General features: G+C 42.6%; 3 protein-coding genes across 4 annotated transcripts; 2 read left to right on the forward strand and 1 right to left on the reverse strand.

Annotated features, from left to right (window-relative positions):
* Positions 1-111: 111 nt before the first annotated feature.
* Positions 112-1,348, reverse strand: LOC115766376 (dehydrodolichyl diphosphate synthase complex subunit DHDDS). Its single transcript, XM_030710276.1, has 2 exons — positions 475-1,348; positions 112-410 (listed from the first exon to the last, which is right to left on the reverse strand). The coding sequence occupies exons 1-2, from the start codon at positions 1,138-1,140 to the stop codon at positions 165-167; spliced, it is 912 nt and encodes a 303-aa protein (XP_030566136.1). The 5' UTR covers positions 1,141-1,348; the 3' UTR covers positions 112-164.
* Positions 1,349-1,876: 528 nt separating this feature from the next.
* Positions 1,877-2,535, forward strand: LOC115766447 (40S ribosomal protein S14a-like). The gene is made up of 2 exons (XM_030710374.1): positions 1,877-2,141; positions 2,215-2,535. The coding sequence occupies exons 1-2, from the start codon at positions 1,905-1,907 to the stop codon at positions 2,431-2,433; spliced, it is 456 nt and encodes a 151-aa protein (XP_030566234.1). The 5' UTR covers positions 1,877-1,904; the 3' UTR covers positions 2,434-2,535.
* A 447-nt stretch (positions 2,536-2,982) lies between these two features.
* On the forward strand, positions 2,983-10,861 carry LOC115766409 (thyroid adenoma-associated protein homolog). Of its 2 annotated transcripts, XM_030710328.1 has the most exons (7): positions 2,983-3,128; positions 3,193-3,352; positions 3,419-3,685; positions 3,822-4,645; positions 5,542-7,712; positions 7,777-7,944; positions 9,184-10,861. In XM_030710328.1, exons 1-7 carry the CDS (start codon positions 3,020-3,022, stop codon positions 10,690-10,692), a joined length of 5,208 nt encoding a protein of 1,735 aa, XP_030566188.1. In that variant the 5' UTR covers positions 2,983-3,019; the 3' UTR covers positions 10,693-10,861. The 2 variants fall into 2 exon arrangements, with proteins under 2 accessions (XP_030566188.1, XP_030566189.1); XM_030710329.1 differs by lacking the exons at positions 2,983-3,128; positions 3,193-3,352; positions 3,419-3,685; positions 3,822-4,645 and adding an exon at positions 5,244-5,286.
* Positions 10,862-16,219: the final 5,358 nt, after the last annotated feature.

Here is a 16,219-nt window from a genome sequence, read left to right on the forward strand (position 1 = left end):
ATGGCAATTGTATCTGGCATTCTTCAAATATACTAGTAGTACATATATATTGTCAGAACTCTCACCGGCTGCTTTGAGACTTGTTTCAAGTAACGGGTACACAATTTTAAGTTATTTACATTTAATTTATTCCCCTATCACAACAATAAACAATTCGCCTGGCATTAGTTGGAAGCCAAGGCAATCAGTAGTTTCCGACGATTGGCATCCAGCTTAAGCAGAAATTTCTGAACGCGCAGGCTATAGAATTCACTGGATTTGGCCAGTTGTACGCTATGCAGCCGCTCCACACGCCTGTAATCCTCCAGGCGGCATCTGTCGCGCTGGTAGGCAACAATGCTGGCCAAAAAGTTCCATATGGTTATCTGTGGCCACAGCACATCCGTAAAGTACAGCACAGATGTGCTCAGCTGAAAGACAATAATAAGATGTTTATCGTTACAGATGCTGCACACCATATTTTAGGCTACACACCTGCCACATCATAAAGTCACTCAGTCGTGTCTCGCCGGATGTGCGAAACACCAGATCCGGCGGCGATGAGTGGCGCGTGTAGAGGCACGCCTCCAGCAGTCGCTCATTGATATCAGTGGGCTGCAGTGGATCATCAGCTTGCTCGTCGTCCCTCAGGACAGCTTCCACTGCCTGTGTGATTTCGTCGCGGGAAGTGTACGCAAAGGCGACATTTAAAAATAACTTATCGTTGCGTTCAGTGCGCAACATGGCTGTCGCAATGAGCCGCTGCAGGTCGGCCGGCAGCAATAGAAGGTTACCAATCACTCGGATTCGTATGCCGTGCTCATCTAGGCGGCTGGCCTCCTCCAGCAACTTGGAGAACTTATCTCTGGCCAGATTGAATAGACCTTCGACCTCTTCGTTGGAGCGTTTGAAGTTCTCAATGCTGAAGGCAAACGTTGTCACCTCTCGTATGCCCATATCGAGGCACCAGCGAAGCACATCGGCCAGCTTGGAGAAGCCACGCGAATGGCCCTCAATCTTATCTAGTTGTTTGGAGCGGGCGAATCGTCGATTGCCATCCATAACAAATGCAATGTGGTGGGGTATGTGGCCGGATAGTTGCAGCGCCTGGAAAGCTATCTTTTGTATAAAAGTATACTGGTAGTCCGAAACCCACGACATCGTTCCTTGTCCGTTCCAAAGATACCTTGTGACAGTCAAAAAAAAGTTGACTTCTATCGAATGCACTAGTTGCAGTTAGGAGTTATCGAATGTACAAGATTACGCCATGATAGTTTGGCTATCATTCACAAAATGGAAGAGCTTGAAAATTGACATTTTAAGTAACTAAATTAAGCTTATTAAGCATCAAATTAATTTACAAAATCTTCATTTTATATTTGCACATCTATTTATTAAATATTAAAAATATTGATACGATCTGACGTCACGGACTCTTATTGCAGTGGATAAGCACCTATCGATAGCTGCGTTTATGGTTATCTTCCATTGCAACCATGGGCATTTTGACAGCTCACATGCCTATTGTGAATTGAGTGGCAACCCCCCTGTGACAGCTGCTACATAGCCTTCTTTTTTAATATCCGGTTCACGCAATTGGTTCGTGTTGTGACATTCTCTCGTTTTTTTAACACAAAAAATACGTTTTTAAGGCGTAACTTCTAAACAAAAACATGAATTGTAGAACCTGCAATAAGCGCAATATATTTAAAGCAGATTTACACCAAATTTTCTTGTTTTTGTTTCGTTGTGTCCGTGCCGCAATGGCAACTTTTTGTTTTGTTTTTTTTTTTTCTTCTATTTTATTTTTGTATGTGCCTGTGCGAAGCTGCCATGTGCATAGCTTGAAAAATGTGAAAACAACTTGTTGAACTGTGTACATACTTCTTCCCAACAGTTGCTGATTCGTCTTTAATTGCTGCAGAATGGCTCCCAGGAAGGCTAAAGTTCAGAAAGAAGAAGTGCAGGTCTCGCTGGGACCGCAGGTGCGCGATGGCGAGAACGTTTTCGGCGTTGCCCACATCTATGCCAGCTTCAACGACACTTTCGTGCACGTTACCGACTTGTCCGGTCGCGAAACCATCGCACGTGTCACCGGCGGCATGAAGGTCAAGGCCGATCGTGATGAGGCTTCCCCCTACGCCGCCATGTTGGCCGCTCAGGTTGGATTTCTTACCGACAGAATGAATGTCCACATCATTTATGCTAATAAACTTATATTTCTGAACGTTTCAGGATGTGGCTGAAAGGTGCAAGGTCCTTGGCATCACTGCTCTGCACATCAAATTGCGTGCTACGGGTGGCAACAAGACCAAGACCCCGGGACCCGGTGCCCAATCCGCACTGCGTGCTTTGGCACGTTCATCGATGAAAATCGGTCGCATTGAGGATGTCACACCCATTCCATCCGATTCTACACGCAGGAAGGGAGGTCGTCGTGGTCGCCGTCTGTAAATTTGGCAACATACGATGCACAAAAAATGCATATTATGTTCATGTACTTGTATGTTTCTAATTGATGAATACATTGTAATAAACCTAAAACACGGATGTAAATGCGATTTATAAGAAAAAGCATACAACAGGGTTTGTGACTGGAGTTGTTATATTGGTAGAGTCATACCAGATATCAATGTCTGCATATAATAAATAGTTAATTATTGGCAAATTTGAATAATAGAGCTGTCGTCCATCGCTTGGACACGCGCTCCATAAATTGAATGAAGCTCGAAATATATTTTCTTATAAGTCTAGTAATCTGTCAATAAAAGGTTACATTATAAGAAATCGCACATGATGGTGTGCTAGTTAAATATAAATATTGTGTGCGGTGCTGCTCTAGTCGTACAAAACAATGTTAAATACTCATGCAATTTATGTGCTAACACATTTTGCAACACTATGCTTCAGATGTTATTCAGCGAGCAGCGGTAATCGATACTCATCGGAATATCGATAAAGTGTCAACAATCATTTGTTCTCTAATAAGCAAGTCAGCACGTTGCTTTTGCCGGCAATTGCATTTACTTAGTTTGTCAAAATGAATGACTTAAATCTGCGCGTGGCCGCCCTCAAATTGTGCGCGCATCCCAAACGCTTTGCCGAGATGCGCGGCGCACTTGTCCCGCTGCCGCCAAAGTGGTTAAACTGTGAGTACCAGATCCTTCACAAATTGAAGTCATTTTTAATTCGAGTTTCTGGCGTGTTGTTTAGCACAAGTCGACTACGTGCTGAAATTCGCGGCAGCCACAAACTGTGCCAAACAAATGTCTATTGTTAAACAAATCTATGAGGAGCCACAGGCCTTTGGCTTTCTCGCCGATGTGCTATTCGTGTGCCCCCTAAAGCATCCCGTGCGCGGCGTTGTCACCAGGTATGAATCCAAAGTTTATTGGTGAGGTGAGATGCTTTCATTTTACCTGCGACTCCTTTCGGCCAGGCTCTTCTCAAACAGCGAGTGCACCAAAAGCGGCAAAACAACACACACTAAGGAAATTTTACTGAGCGCCCTGCGTGCTGCACTGCGCTACCTCGCGATGAGCATCAATAATAGCACCGTGCACGCCGACGTCCTGAACGATGTGTTCGTCTCGGTTAGCGCTTGCCTGCACAATTTCCCGTTTGGCCGCGATGCGCTCGCCCAGGAGATATACTGTTTTATACCATTGGTGCCCAAGGCATTGCGCCTGTACTGGACGACCATCAGGTAGGCAAGCGTAGCTTAGCTTTTGGTATAGCTAATATTGACTCCTGCGTGGACGGACCTAATATGTATCACTTACTTTTTTATTGTAAGCTGAATATTAATTGATTTTTGTTTTTTTTTTTTTTTTTTTTTGCAGTGAGCAGGGCGCGGAGCTATCGCCGACACGTCGCAATGAGTTCTATTTATATATACAGAATCTGTTGCGCTTCCACGTCAACTTTATGACGGAGTACAAATTTCAGCTGGTAGTGGAGCGTTGCCAGCAATTGCGGTTCATCGATGAGCTGGCCGAGTGCGTGGCACGTAACGTGGACACGCCGTGGGATGTGCGCGCCATAGCCGGCCTGTCGATCGGTCACAATGCGCGACTGTTCAATGATTTTGATGAATACCTGACCAAATGCCAGGAGCTGAACGATTTTAACGATCTGCCCATTAAGGCAGCATCGCTGTTGGTGCTCCAAAAGAGCGACTATGCCAGCCGGTCGGCCCAGGCATTGGACATATTGAAGCGTGTATTGGATCAGGTTAAGGGCTCTGCCAGTATTACCAATTTTCTGGTGTATTTATCCAAGCATTTGCACACCTATTCAAAATCTTTGGCATTTATACAGCTGCAGGATCGTGCACAGATCATGTATTGCCTGATATTGGCCATGCTGATGCGCTTCTCCCTTGAGCACATCTCGAGCAGCGTCGAATCGATTCGCCACATGTGTGCCAATATGCTGCATCAAGTGCTGCAGCATGCCAATGCCGCCGGACAGACGAACATCATTGGACAGGTCTATGCACAGTTCGAGCGTCATCGCATGCCACTCCCATCTGTCTGTCTGATGCTGCAGCAGCTGGTCGAGGTGATGGGCACCAAATCGGTGCTGCAAAATTGCCCCAGCATCTTTGATAAAATGTTTCCCGCCTATCTGGGACTGGAGGATAGCGTAAATTCCCTGTTCAAGTGTAAGTCCATTGCGATTATTTCTTAGGTTTAGTAATTGTCTTTTATTGGTAATTATATAAAGTCTTTGAATAAGTAATTTCCTTAATATAAGCGCTCAAACAACTTTGACTATTTTTCAATATAACTAAAATTTAATTTCGATTAATATTCAATGAATTTATAAGCTTCATTAGGTTCATTTATAAGTTGTATAACAATTAATATTCAATCAAAAGAATGCTCTGCATTTATCCTATATTTTATTGTTTTATATATACGTAGATTATATATTATTTATTATATATTGTATATAATATTATTTATTTTATTTTATATTATGTATTACTTTGTAAAATTCAGTTAATTTGAATACTGTCGATTGATAAAATAACTAGTTAATATATAATTTAAAATATTCATTAATCAACAGAGATTGATTAAAAGATTGAAGATTTTCGTCGATTTCAATTCAACTTAACTCATTTGAATTTCAATCTTGAATTATATGTCAGTAATTGATTTAGCTTAGCTTTAGAAACTTTATATATTATCTTCAATATGTTAACATAAATGTTGATAGATCGACAAGAGGTTTGAGTTGTGTTTGAAATACGAAAAAGATATAGTTGAAGGTTACCTCGAGCCAGCCAGATGCATATTGGTATTTAAATTAAACTGATTGTCATTCTATTATTGCTATTATATTTCTATTATATATAGTATATTATAGTTTAGTTACAAAATATGGACCATAAATTTAAAAACCTTTGGCTGCGACAACATTCCCACAATTAACTTAGAGTTCTAATACAGATACTCGTTGCTCAGTATAATTATTATTATTAGTTTCAATGAAATTCAATTTCCAATACAATAATTTGTCATATTAAAGATAATTCTGTAAAATATATTTCAGGCATGATGACCGTTGCACACAGAGAAGAAGAATCGAAGGATTGGCTGAATGTTTGGTGCACGGCTCTCATTAAGGCGGCACAGCCGTGCGACGATCGTCTGGCGGCGATTGAGCGGCTCATCAAGTCCGCGGTACAGCTAGAGCCGGATGTGCTGCCGGAGATGCTAAAGCAGCGTAATCTGCCATTTAGCACCAAATTGGCGGCCCTGTTGACGGCACGCCGTCATGGCCAGCATCGTCTCGTCAAATCGCTGATGGCGGAGCACATTGAACAGATAAGTGCGGCCCTTATTGGCGTGGATGACAATACGCGCCTGCTCGCTCTCTGCTTTGTGGTGGAGACGCCGCGCCTCAGCGAGCCGTACACACGCTTCGAGCTGGATTCGATTATCAGTTATCTGCAGAACAATGTCAACAATCCTAGCGCCCATATGCGTCAGATTGGGCACGGGCTCATGCAGAAGGCGGTCAAACGTTTGGAACACAATTTGGCCCAACAGATCAAGGAAACGACGACTGTTAGTGAGGATCACATGTTGATTAACTTTTTGAACACACTGTTGAATATGTTGGCACTGAATTTGTTTCCGACCGCCAACTATGGACGTCGCTGGTTGTCGATGCGCATATTGCGCGACTGCATCGAAATGTTGGAACGTCTGGGTCTGCCTTGGCTGGAGAGAATGCCGCCGCAAACACTGCCCTTTGTGGATCATTGCCTGCGCGACAGTTACGAGCACAACAAATTGCAGGCTGCCCATTTGTTGGCCAAATTGCAGAAATGCTCACGCCATCAGCCCGCTGAAATGATGGAGATGCTGCTATCGGCACGTCCGCCAGACTCCGCCACGGGCGCCTATCAGCTGCAGGTATATTGCAAGGCGGCTGAGGTGGACACACCGCTGCCAGAGACACTGGAGCTGCCCAAGCATCATCCACGCTATTATGCCGTCTTGCAGCTGTGCCTGCAGCATCTACGCGACGGCGTTGTCCTGGCACAGACCGATCTAACGCTGGCGGCCAAGACGAATCCATTGTATGGCCTGCTCTTCGCCAGTCGCCATTTGCTGCAGCAGCTGGAGCTAAAACAACTGGCCGAGGATATACTCTGGCGTCAGTATGTGGATCAGTTGTTGCATCTCTGCATAACGATCAGTGACATTGTGTTGCCAGTGGTGGGTAGCGAGTCGCCGGAAGGCCATTTGCCTGGCGACAGGCCCACAGAGGAGGAGGATCCGAAACTGGAGTCTAAACAGGAGCTGGATACGCTGTCCATAGTGCCGCAGCTGGTGTTGTTGTGCGCCTGGCGCAGCATCAAGGAAATATCCCTCCTTATGGGCGAACTGGTGCAGCGTGCACCGCTGCAGCAGGAGCGCAAACACCACTATCTGCTCAGCCAGGAGCAGGTGGCAATCATTGGCGAGCAATTTCTGTTGCTGCTCGCTGATATCAAGCACCGCGGCGCCTTTGAGCAGGCCTATGTCGGCTTTTCGCTGCTCTGTCGACGTTTCTGGCATAGCGATGAGCCGGCTTTGAATCAATTGCCGCCCGTTTGGCTGGACGAGGCCATGCAACTGGTTGTGGGCGATGGCGGCAAAGATTTGTGCGCGACAAGACGCAGCGCCGGCATGCCCTACATGCTGCAGGCGCTCATCTGCACCGAGCTCAAACTGGGCACCCATCATACGTTCAGCAAGAGCATGTCCCTGTTGCTCGATGTGTGTGAGCGTCGTGGACCCGGTCCCGATGCGGCCGTTGCCCGTAGCCATGCGATGAACATAATGCGTGCGCTCTTCCGCTGCAGCGAACTGGCCGAGCTGGTGGGTGAGTTTGTGGGGCGTGGCATTATGTGCGCCTTAGAGAGCCTGGTCGCTGTCGAATGGGCCGAACGCAATAGCGCCACATTGATGCTCTCCGCCCTGATGGTGCGCATCTTTGGCGTGGAACGCGCCCGCACCGATGTGGGTGAGCTGCACGTGCGCAATCGCATGACCGGACGCATCTTCTTCACGCGCTATCCCCAGCTGTTCGATTACTTTCATGCTGGACTCAAGCAGGCGGCGGAAGAACAGCAGACATCGGGTGGCCACACAGTTCAACTGGAGGCCACGCTCCAGCTGCTCAGTCGCCTCTATCCATCCTCTATGGAGGGCGCCGAGTCCAGTTTGAATGTGAGTACTTCTTGCTAAATGCTTAACAATATAATTAACCTATTGCTATATGCCTATTTAACAGCTCAGCGAATTTGTGCCTTTCCTGCAGCAAATCGCGTGCGTGCACGATAATACGACACGCTACCGCGCCAGCCAGGTGTTGGCCAACTTCGTGAATGCCACCACGGCCATCAAGCGTATACGCCGGATTGCGATGGTCTTCAAAGTGCTTAACTTTAAGCACAACAAGGTAGGCCGAGTATTTGCTTAAAGGAATTACCAATGTGGGCAATTGCATGGACAAGCACTTGATAGCTGTGGGCCAGCATTGGGGAAGAAAACAGTATTAGAATTTGTATATGTGTAATGCATAGAAGAAGACTTTTTCGACTTTGTATTGCATATTTGTTTTCTGATCAGTATCAAGAGGCGCTCCGATTTATCCCGTCTGTTTGTCCGTATGCTTCAAAGCGTTTATTTCGAAGAGTGTGGGACTTGTGCAATCATTGAGCTCATCAAAGTCATTGATAAGTTGTCTTGTTTTTCCACGAAATCGATCAAAAATCGATTTCAACATTCTCTTTTTCGACCATATCTCGGAGCTAAGAGGAGCTACGGACATCAAAAATTATATTTAGGCTCTCGTATAGAATATACATATACAAAATATTTCACCTTGTGTATACCTCACCCAATTCTTCCAAAATTTCAAAAATCTTATTTTTCGAGGAACAACCGATTTTTCTTATGTACAAACTCAACGATCTCGAGGAGTGTAAAAGACGGAGATTCGAAAATTTTAACTTACGTCTTCCTGGTGGACAAAAAGGCCGAGTTTATTACAAGTCATCGATAACTCGCCTCGTCTTCCACGAAATCGATAAGAATCGATTTGTACATTCTGTTTTTGAGCATTTCTTGGAGCTTATAAGAGCGGGAGAATTAAAATTTGGCACATAGGCGGCCGTGTAGTATGCACAGATGCAGAATATTTCAGTTTTTAGATTCCCTCATCCTGTTCTTCCCAAAAATTACAAATATATATCTCATTTTTTCGATGTATAATCCTCTGCCTTGGTATTACCACATATTTGAGTGCTTTATATTTGGGCAGAAAGTTTCATAACAATCGGATAATATGCACCGAAGTTATTCAAGAATGAATATCCCATACGGAGTGTGGTTTAAGGGAGAAAGCAGCTCAGCGAATCGTGTGATTGTGTGTGCTTTTCTTGTGAATGCATGGATAGCGAGAAGCTAGACTGTTTCCAAAAGCAGCTGGGCGCTGGGTTTAGGGTATCTCCTAGTCGCGCACGCCCGACTAGAGCACTCCTAGTTATTGCTTGGTAATGAGTAATTCGTAATAGAAAGTTTAATTCGCAAATTGTAATTGAATGAGAGACTTTAGTTTTGTGAAGAGTATAAATATCGTTTCCTTTTTTCGAATTTTTACTTAACATTTGATTAATATTATATATTACTTTCAAAGCATGGCACTCTTCCGAAAAACTTAAATAAATTGCATGGCATAACGCTGCAATTGATGGAACTGTATCGCATCGCACGCTGGCAGGATGTGAGATTGATCAGCACAACGATGTACATGCTCTCGTTGGCCGCCATAAAGATATATGAGCACAATATGTTCATATTTAATGCCATATTGAATGTACTGATTGCCATTATGCAGGATGCACAGGACGGCAAATACTTTGGCGTCGCGCTGCTCAACGCTCTGCTGGTGATCTATGAGCTGGACCATGAGGCCGTCTATAAACGTTGTGAGCTGCACGCGATTTCGCCGAAATTCTATGTGCTGTTTGGGCTACATTTGCAGCGGCTGACACAGAAGCCGGAAAATCTGCTGGAGACCATGCAGAAGTTGCTGGTGCAGCCGGAAAATCTGCCATCGACATTGGAACAGTTGAAGATCGATTTGTGGCTGTATGTGCTCATCCAACAATCAAATGGATGCAGCAAAACACGCGGCCTTGTCGAAAGCTACGAGGTGAAGCACTTTCAGTTCGATCCGGATGTGATGCTCTATTATAAGTCGCTGTCGCCAGCTCAACGTCTGGCGCTGGCAGCCCAATTGCGCGAATCGGACGATGTGCAGCAGCATGTCATGAAGATCGCTGCGGTGGTTGAACGCGGCCCACGCTGGGCGCCCGGCATGGCCGGTCGTGTCTACGCCCTGCTGGCCATGCTGAACAAACTGGAGCTGACCACCAAGCAGCTGCTCGAACGCGGCGGCTTCGATGCGGAGCCTGGTGTCGTCATCTGCATAACGCGACACATCATGCAGAGCGGCATGCGGCAGCAGTATCAGCCATTGTGGCTGCCACTGATACGCTATGCCCTCCACATAGCGGCACCCAAAAAGAAGTCCTATCTGCGGTACAGAGCTGCCCAGCTACTGGATCGGCTCACCGTGCACGTGCAGCAGGTTCTGTACTCGGACGATGCGGACATCATTGGCAACTATATACGTCTGGTGCTGCAGCTGCTGGTGGACGAGTCGGAGCTGGTGCGCAATTATACATCTGAGATGGTATCCAGTTGCATGGGCCTCTATCTAGCCGGTGATCTGGCGCTCGGTGATGTCTCAACCGTTAGCCTGCTGCCCATGGCAGCTGAGAAGTTCTTTCTGCAGCACATGCTCGACGGCCTGCAGAGATATAAGACAAATGGCAGCTTTCTGATAGCCATATTTAATCTGATTGTCGAGCCATTCGTTAGCTCCGAGCTGCTGGCCAATCGCACTGTGGATGAGGATTCAAGCAAGGCCCAGAATGGCGACGATGACGCTGAAGTCTTCGATAAGCAGGAACTCAATCTCTACTGTGAGGGACTGCGCGTTGTATCGCATGTCGCGAAGAGCTTTAAAATTGCATTTGCTAACAATAGGGAGTTGATCATCGCTCTCAACGCCTTGGAGAAATTGTGTTCATATAATGGGTTTGGCGATCAGCCCATTCCTCCCAGAATCATATCCTAGGCGTAGGCGTATTGCTCGATTGATGTAAGGAGAGAGCTAAAGAGGCTTTACTATTAGTACAAAAACAGTTGTATTTTATATCCGATTGGATTTTCCACACATTTAAAGTCGTGTACTTATAAAATATATACAAGCTTTATTGAAGCTACAAATTAAATTGAGAATAAGTTTTGTATTATTAAAGGTAATAAATTTATTGAATTGAACATTTTTATAATTAAATGCGGAACTTTCATTATCATTGTCTCTCTCTTTCTCCTTCGCACTTTCCCATTTACTCACTCGCCCTATCTCTTTCTAACTCGCACTTGTTGGTCCCTTACCCAGTAAAAACATCGAAATCTGTTACTTGAATTTATGAAAATCGCAAAGAAAGGTGCAATTTAAGAAATGAACGGGTAAATATCGAGTTTTACTTTACTCTCCCTGTGTTATGTAATACTACTTATTATATATTATACAGTCTATACATTTAGCCTTTCTTCTTGGATCCCGGTTTAATATGTATCGCTTTTCTACGCAATTCTCAGATTTATATGTATTAGTGACGTGTTTTCTGGTCGTTCTATTTTCTATTCAGTTTCTTATACTTTCGATTTTATTACTTCGGGTTTTGGCTTTCAAAATACATAAAAAAATCAACATAATAATCATTGAATTTTAAATATACTACATAATTTACAATAATTTTTCATTTATTTTATATAAAAACTAACTACCAAAAGTTTAAATCATGTTTATATTCTCCAAAAATTAAAAATCAAGTACCTTTTTTGAAATTTTCGAAATTAAATAAAAAAAATGTATACAAATAAGTGTACAAACACAATTTAAACATTTTTTAGAGCTTATTTCAAGCCTAAAATTCAAGCCTAAAAAGCGTAACCAGCCTGTCACCCTTCCAGTCCCTTCAATACAGGGTACCATTTCTGCCCCAAAAAACTAGCTTCATCTTCTGACCAAATCTTTATTCATTATCAGAATGTTAGAGGTCTTATTTCAAAACTTAAAAATCTATTCATGGCCAGCACTTCCTTCAATTCGGATATAATAGCATTTTCAGAAACATGGTTGAACTCAACCATATCTGATTTTGAGATTTTATCAAATAACTTTAGTTTGTATCGAAATGATCGGCCGACTCGAGGTGGTGGGGTGTTAATTGCCGTTAAAGCCACTCTCCAGTCTGAACTTTTCTGTTTTAGTACGCCTACTGACGCTGAGATTGTCTCAGTTAAGGTGTCTTTTCCTACACGGAATGTCTATGTAACATGCTCTTATGTCCCACCTTCTTCTGATATTCAAGTTTATATGAAACATATTACTTGTATTAAAGAAGTTTCTTCACACGTGCGTGATAGTGACCTATTTATGGTGTTGGGTGATTTTAATTTGCCCAACATCTCTTGGTCATTATTTACTGCCAAAAATTATCTAGTGCCCTCAGCACAGCACGATTTTATAGACTGCATGCTTGATCTTTCGTTGTTTCAAATCAATTCAATTTCTAATCATTTGACTAGAACACTTGACCTTGTATTTGTTAACGACTACCTTATTTCTAATGTGTCTAGGTCCCCTCCTTTATCTCTTCCTGAGGATGTCTATCATCCAACTTTAGAGATTGCAATGCTAAATTGTAATCCTCTCATTTCGTGCTCATCAGCCAATAAGCCCCGCTATTGCTTTCGCAAAGGAAATTATTCTTTGCTGAATCAGCTTATTTATTCAACCGATTGGTCTTTCTTATATGACTCAGTTGATATGAATACAGCTATTAATTTTTTTTACATCACCCTAATCTCCCTCTTAGATGTGTGTATTCCTAAGTCAATTCCTTCGACTACTTTTTCAAAACCACCCTGGTTTACTACCAGATTATCACATCTAAAAAATGTAAAATCCAAATATTTTAAAAAGTTTAAAAAGTCTGGTTCGTGTACAGACTTGGCTAAATATTCCATAGCCAAGTCGAACTTCTTTCTTCTTAATTCTCAATGCTATGAGAATTATCTAATACGTTGTAAAAGACAATTTTCCCGAAATCCGAGACAGTTTTATAATTTTGTAAACTTGAAGCGTAAATCTTCAAGTTTGCCATCTTCTTTTTTTCTTGGCTTGGATAAAGCTAGCAATGACACTGATTCTGCTAACCTGTTTGCTAATTTTTTCCAATCAACTTACTCTTCAGTCTGTCCTAATACTAATGCTTACCCTTATACTATTTCTTCCGCAAGTTATATACCTCCTCTAATTATTTCACACTCCTCTCTCCTATTAGCTATAAACTCTTTAAAGTCTTCTTACTCTCCTGGGCCGGACAATATTCCTAGTTGTCTTCTCAAGGAGTGTAGTTCTTCCCTTCTTTATCCATTGCTAAAGCTTTTTAATCTATCCCTTGAAACTTCTGTCTTTCCATCTCTTTGGAAAGAATCTTATATCATTCCTCTTCACAAGAAAGGTGGGAAGTCTGATATACAAAATTACAGGGGCATTGCAAAACTGTCCGCTATTCCTAAATTATTTGAAAAAATAATCACTTCGAATTTGCAGCATTTCTGCAAATCAGTTGTTTCCCCTGTTCAACACGGATTCGTAAAGAATTACTTCCTTGGTAAACGATGCTTTCCTTTCGAAAATGCAAACTGATGTCATTTACACTGACTTCAGTAAGGCGTTTGACTCTGTGCACCATGACATTTTACTTTTTAAACTTGACCGAATAGGTTTCCCCCTGTCTCTTCTGCTTTGGATTAATTCGTATTTAAAAGGTAGGACCCAAAGAGTAATGCTGAGGCTGACTACCTCTAAACGGGTTCACGTTACTTCTGGTGTTCCTCAAGGTAGTCATCTTGGACCTTTACTCTTTACCCTTTTTATAAATGATCTCCCCTCTGTCATATCACATGCCCGTGTACTCGTGTGTATGCGGACGATGTCAAACTTTTTCTATCATACACTAATCCCCTACATCATTCTCGTCTACAAGACGATTTGAACGCTATGCAACTATGGTGTTCGGCCAATCAATTGCATCTAAACTGTTCAAAGTGTATGTTTATGACTTTTAATCGTACTACACCTTATCTTGTCAGTTATACAATCGACAATATCCCTTTGCAACGTATACTAACAGTTAAGGATCTAGGCGTAATTTTTGATTCTAAACTCTGTTTCAATCTTCACATAGATACCATCGTTAATGAGGCAAAAGGTGTACTTGGATTCATTAAACGATGGTCTAAAGAGTTTAACGATCCTTTTATAACAAAACTTCTGTACATCTCTCTTGTTCGCCCTATCCTTGAATTCTGCTCTTGCATTTGGTCTCCACAGTATAACAACAGCCAGGATCGTATTGAATCTGTTCAGAAGCAATTTCTGCTTTTTGCCTTACGAGGTTTAAATTGGGACCCTAATCTTCGGTTGCCATCCTACTCCAGCAGACTGCTTCTTCTCAACCTTCCGTCGTTAACCAACCGTAGGACAATTCTCGGTGTTGTCCTTCTACATAAGTTGATTATTGGCGACATAGATTCTCCTTTTCTGCTAGGGCGTCTTCAATTCTCTGTTCCGGCTAGACCAACCAGAAATTATCGCCCCTTTTTACTATCTACGTGCACAACAGACTACGCTATGCACAATCCTTTTCGCGTGCTATGTAAAAATTATAATAGTTTGCATCACGTTTTCTCTACCGAACTGTCTCTACCCCTAATAAAATCGTTGCTTTCAGGATACCTTCGGGAAGTCGCTGACCATTCCCAGCTATGAGCAGGGGCATAGCTTGCCGGACAGGCTGAAAAATTTTTCCCCCACCGGGTCGGTGATTTCCCATTACTTTTCTTTCTGTCCTATCTACTTAACACTCTTTATCTAACTTACATTGCTTTACTTTATTAACAATTCTTCTTACTTTCATTTTTCCTATTTATTGTATTTTCTTTATTAATATAGCAAATTAAGATTATTTTAATGCTACTTGAAAACACTTTTTTCCTACTTACAACCTTCTGCTTAGATGTAGGCTCTAATAGCGTCACTGACAAAATTAGCTGTGAAAAGGGGCACAGCTGGCCGGACTGGCAAATAAAACACCTCCATCGGTCGGTGATGCTATTTAGAAAATTGTATCCTTTAACTAGGCTTTTAGCATAAAATTCTATTGTATATTCTATTGAATAATGAGGAAGACACTCGTTTTGTCGACCATTAATAAATAAATAAATAAATAAATTTGGCTTTTGACAAAAATAATGCAACATATTAAAAAATTGTTGCCATTAAATTTAATACGAGCTGTAAGCTATGTTTGTACTGCTAGATAGTTTAGCTAACATCAATTCGTGCTGTAATTTCCATTCGTGTTAGTGTTAACAACCACTATCGATAGATGCGCACTAACATCACTGTTATATAACAGCCCATACGCTTAGCGATATATCGGGACGTTTAGCCATCACTATAGAGAGCGCCAGTCTGATAAGATGCTCGTGAGCGTGTGTGTCGAGTGTCCGCGTTAAAAAATTTTTTCGCTGCGTGTGCGTGTGCTTTGGCAACGGCAGCTGCTGCTGTTGTTCTTTTATTTTTTGTTATTTTTTCTAGTTTGTTGAGTTTGAATGTGCATATGCCATTAACATTAAATGCAAGCATCTAATACGCAAGGCAATTCACTTCCAATAAGAGCACTCCTGCATCATTAAATTGTGTACGCAAGCGGGCGGGCGTTCGCCCCAATACTCGAATTGTGTACATAAGTGTGTGTGTGTGTTGATGCTGTTGTTGTTGTCAATTTGCTTGGAAAATACAAATCCCAAATTCATACACTTTATAAGTTGGAAAAAGTGCGCCCAGTTTTTAATAGAGTTCTGCTAAGGCAGCTCGATTGTGTATCTCCTTGTCGTTTGTGCGTCTGTGTGTGTGTGTGTGCGTTGTTGGCTATGTTAATTTCAGTTTTTCTTTTGTTGATGTTTTAGCAATGTGCCCAATGCCCAGTGTGTCTGTATATGTGTATGTATACGTGAGCAAACTACGCACAGTGTTGCCATATCGTCACAAATGAGCGAGCGTAAACAAATGTCTTGTAACTTTTTAACTTACATCCATATGCGTGTGCTTGTGTGTGTGTATCTGTGTGTACGTGAGTGTTGGCGCATTTGCATAAAACGCTTGCAACAGCCGCCGCAGCCGTTGTAATGCATAAATTATGATGAAATCTGCTCAAAATGCGGGTTAACCGTTTTGTTTATATTCAATTACTAAAAAAAAGTGTTGCATATTTTATAGGCTAAAACAGTGCAAAAGCACTAAAAACAACAAATCAAAAGACAACTTTATCAAACAAAAACAAACAAAATAATTGCATTTAAACTCGCAACAGCGCAGCGCCTACGCTAGGCGGCTCATCACCCAAATGGCGCTGCTGCTGCCAATGCCCAGGAATGGCTTTGGCTTAAACTGTTACTGGTATTCCCAGCTCACCTAAAAAAAAACACTGCTAGTAAGAGAGAAAGAGAGAGAGCGAGAG

Source organism: Drosophila novamexicana, unplaced genomic scaffold (genome assembly GCF_003285875.2).
Source record: "Drosophila novamexicana strain 15010-1031.04,08,12 unplaced genomic scaffold, DnovRS2.1 tig00001151-arrow-arrow-pilon, whole genome shotgun sequence".
NCBI lineage: Eukaryota > Metazoa > Arthropoda > Insecta > Diptera > Drosophilidae > Drosophila > Drosophila novamexicana.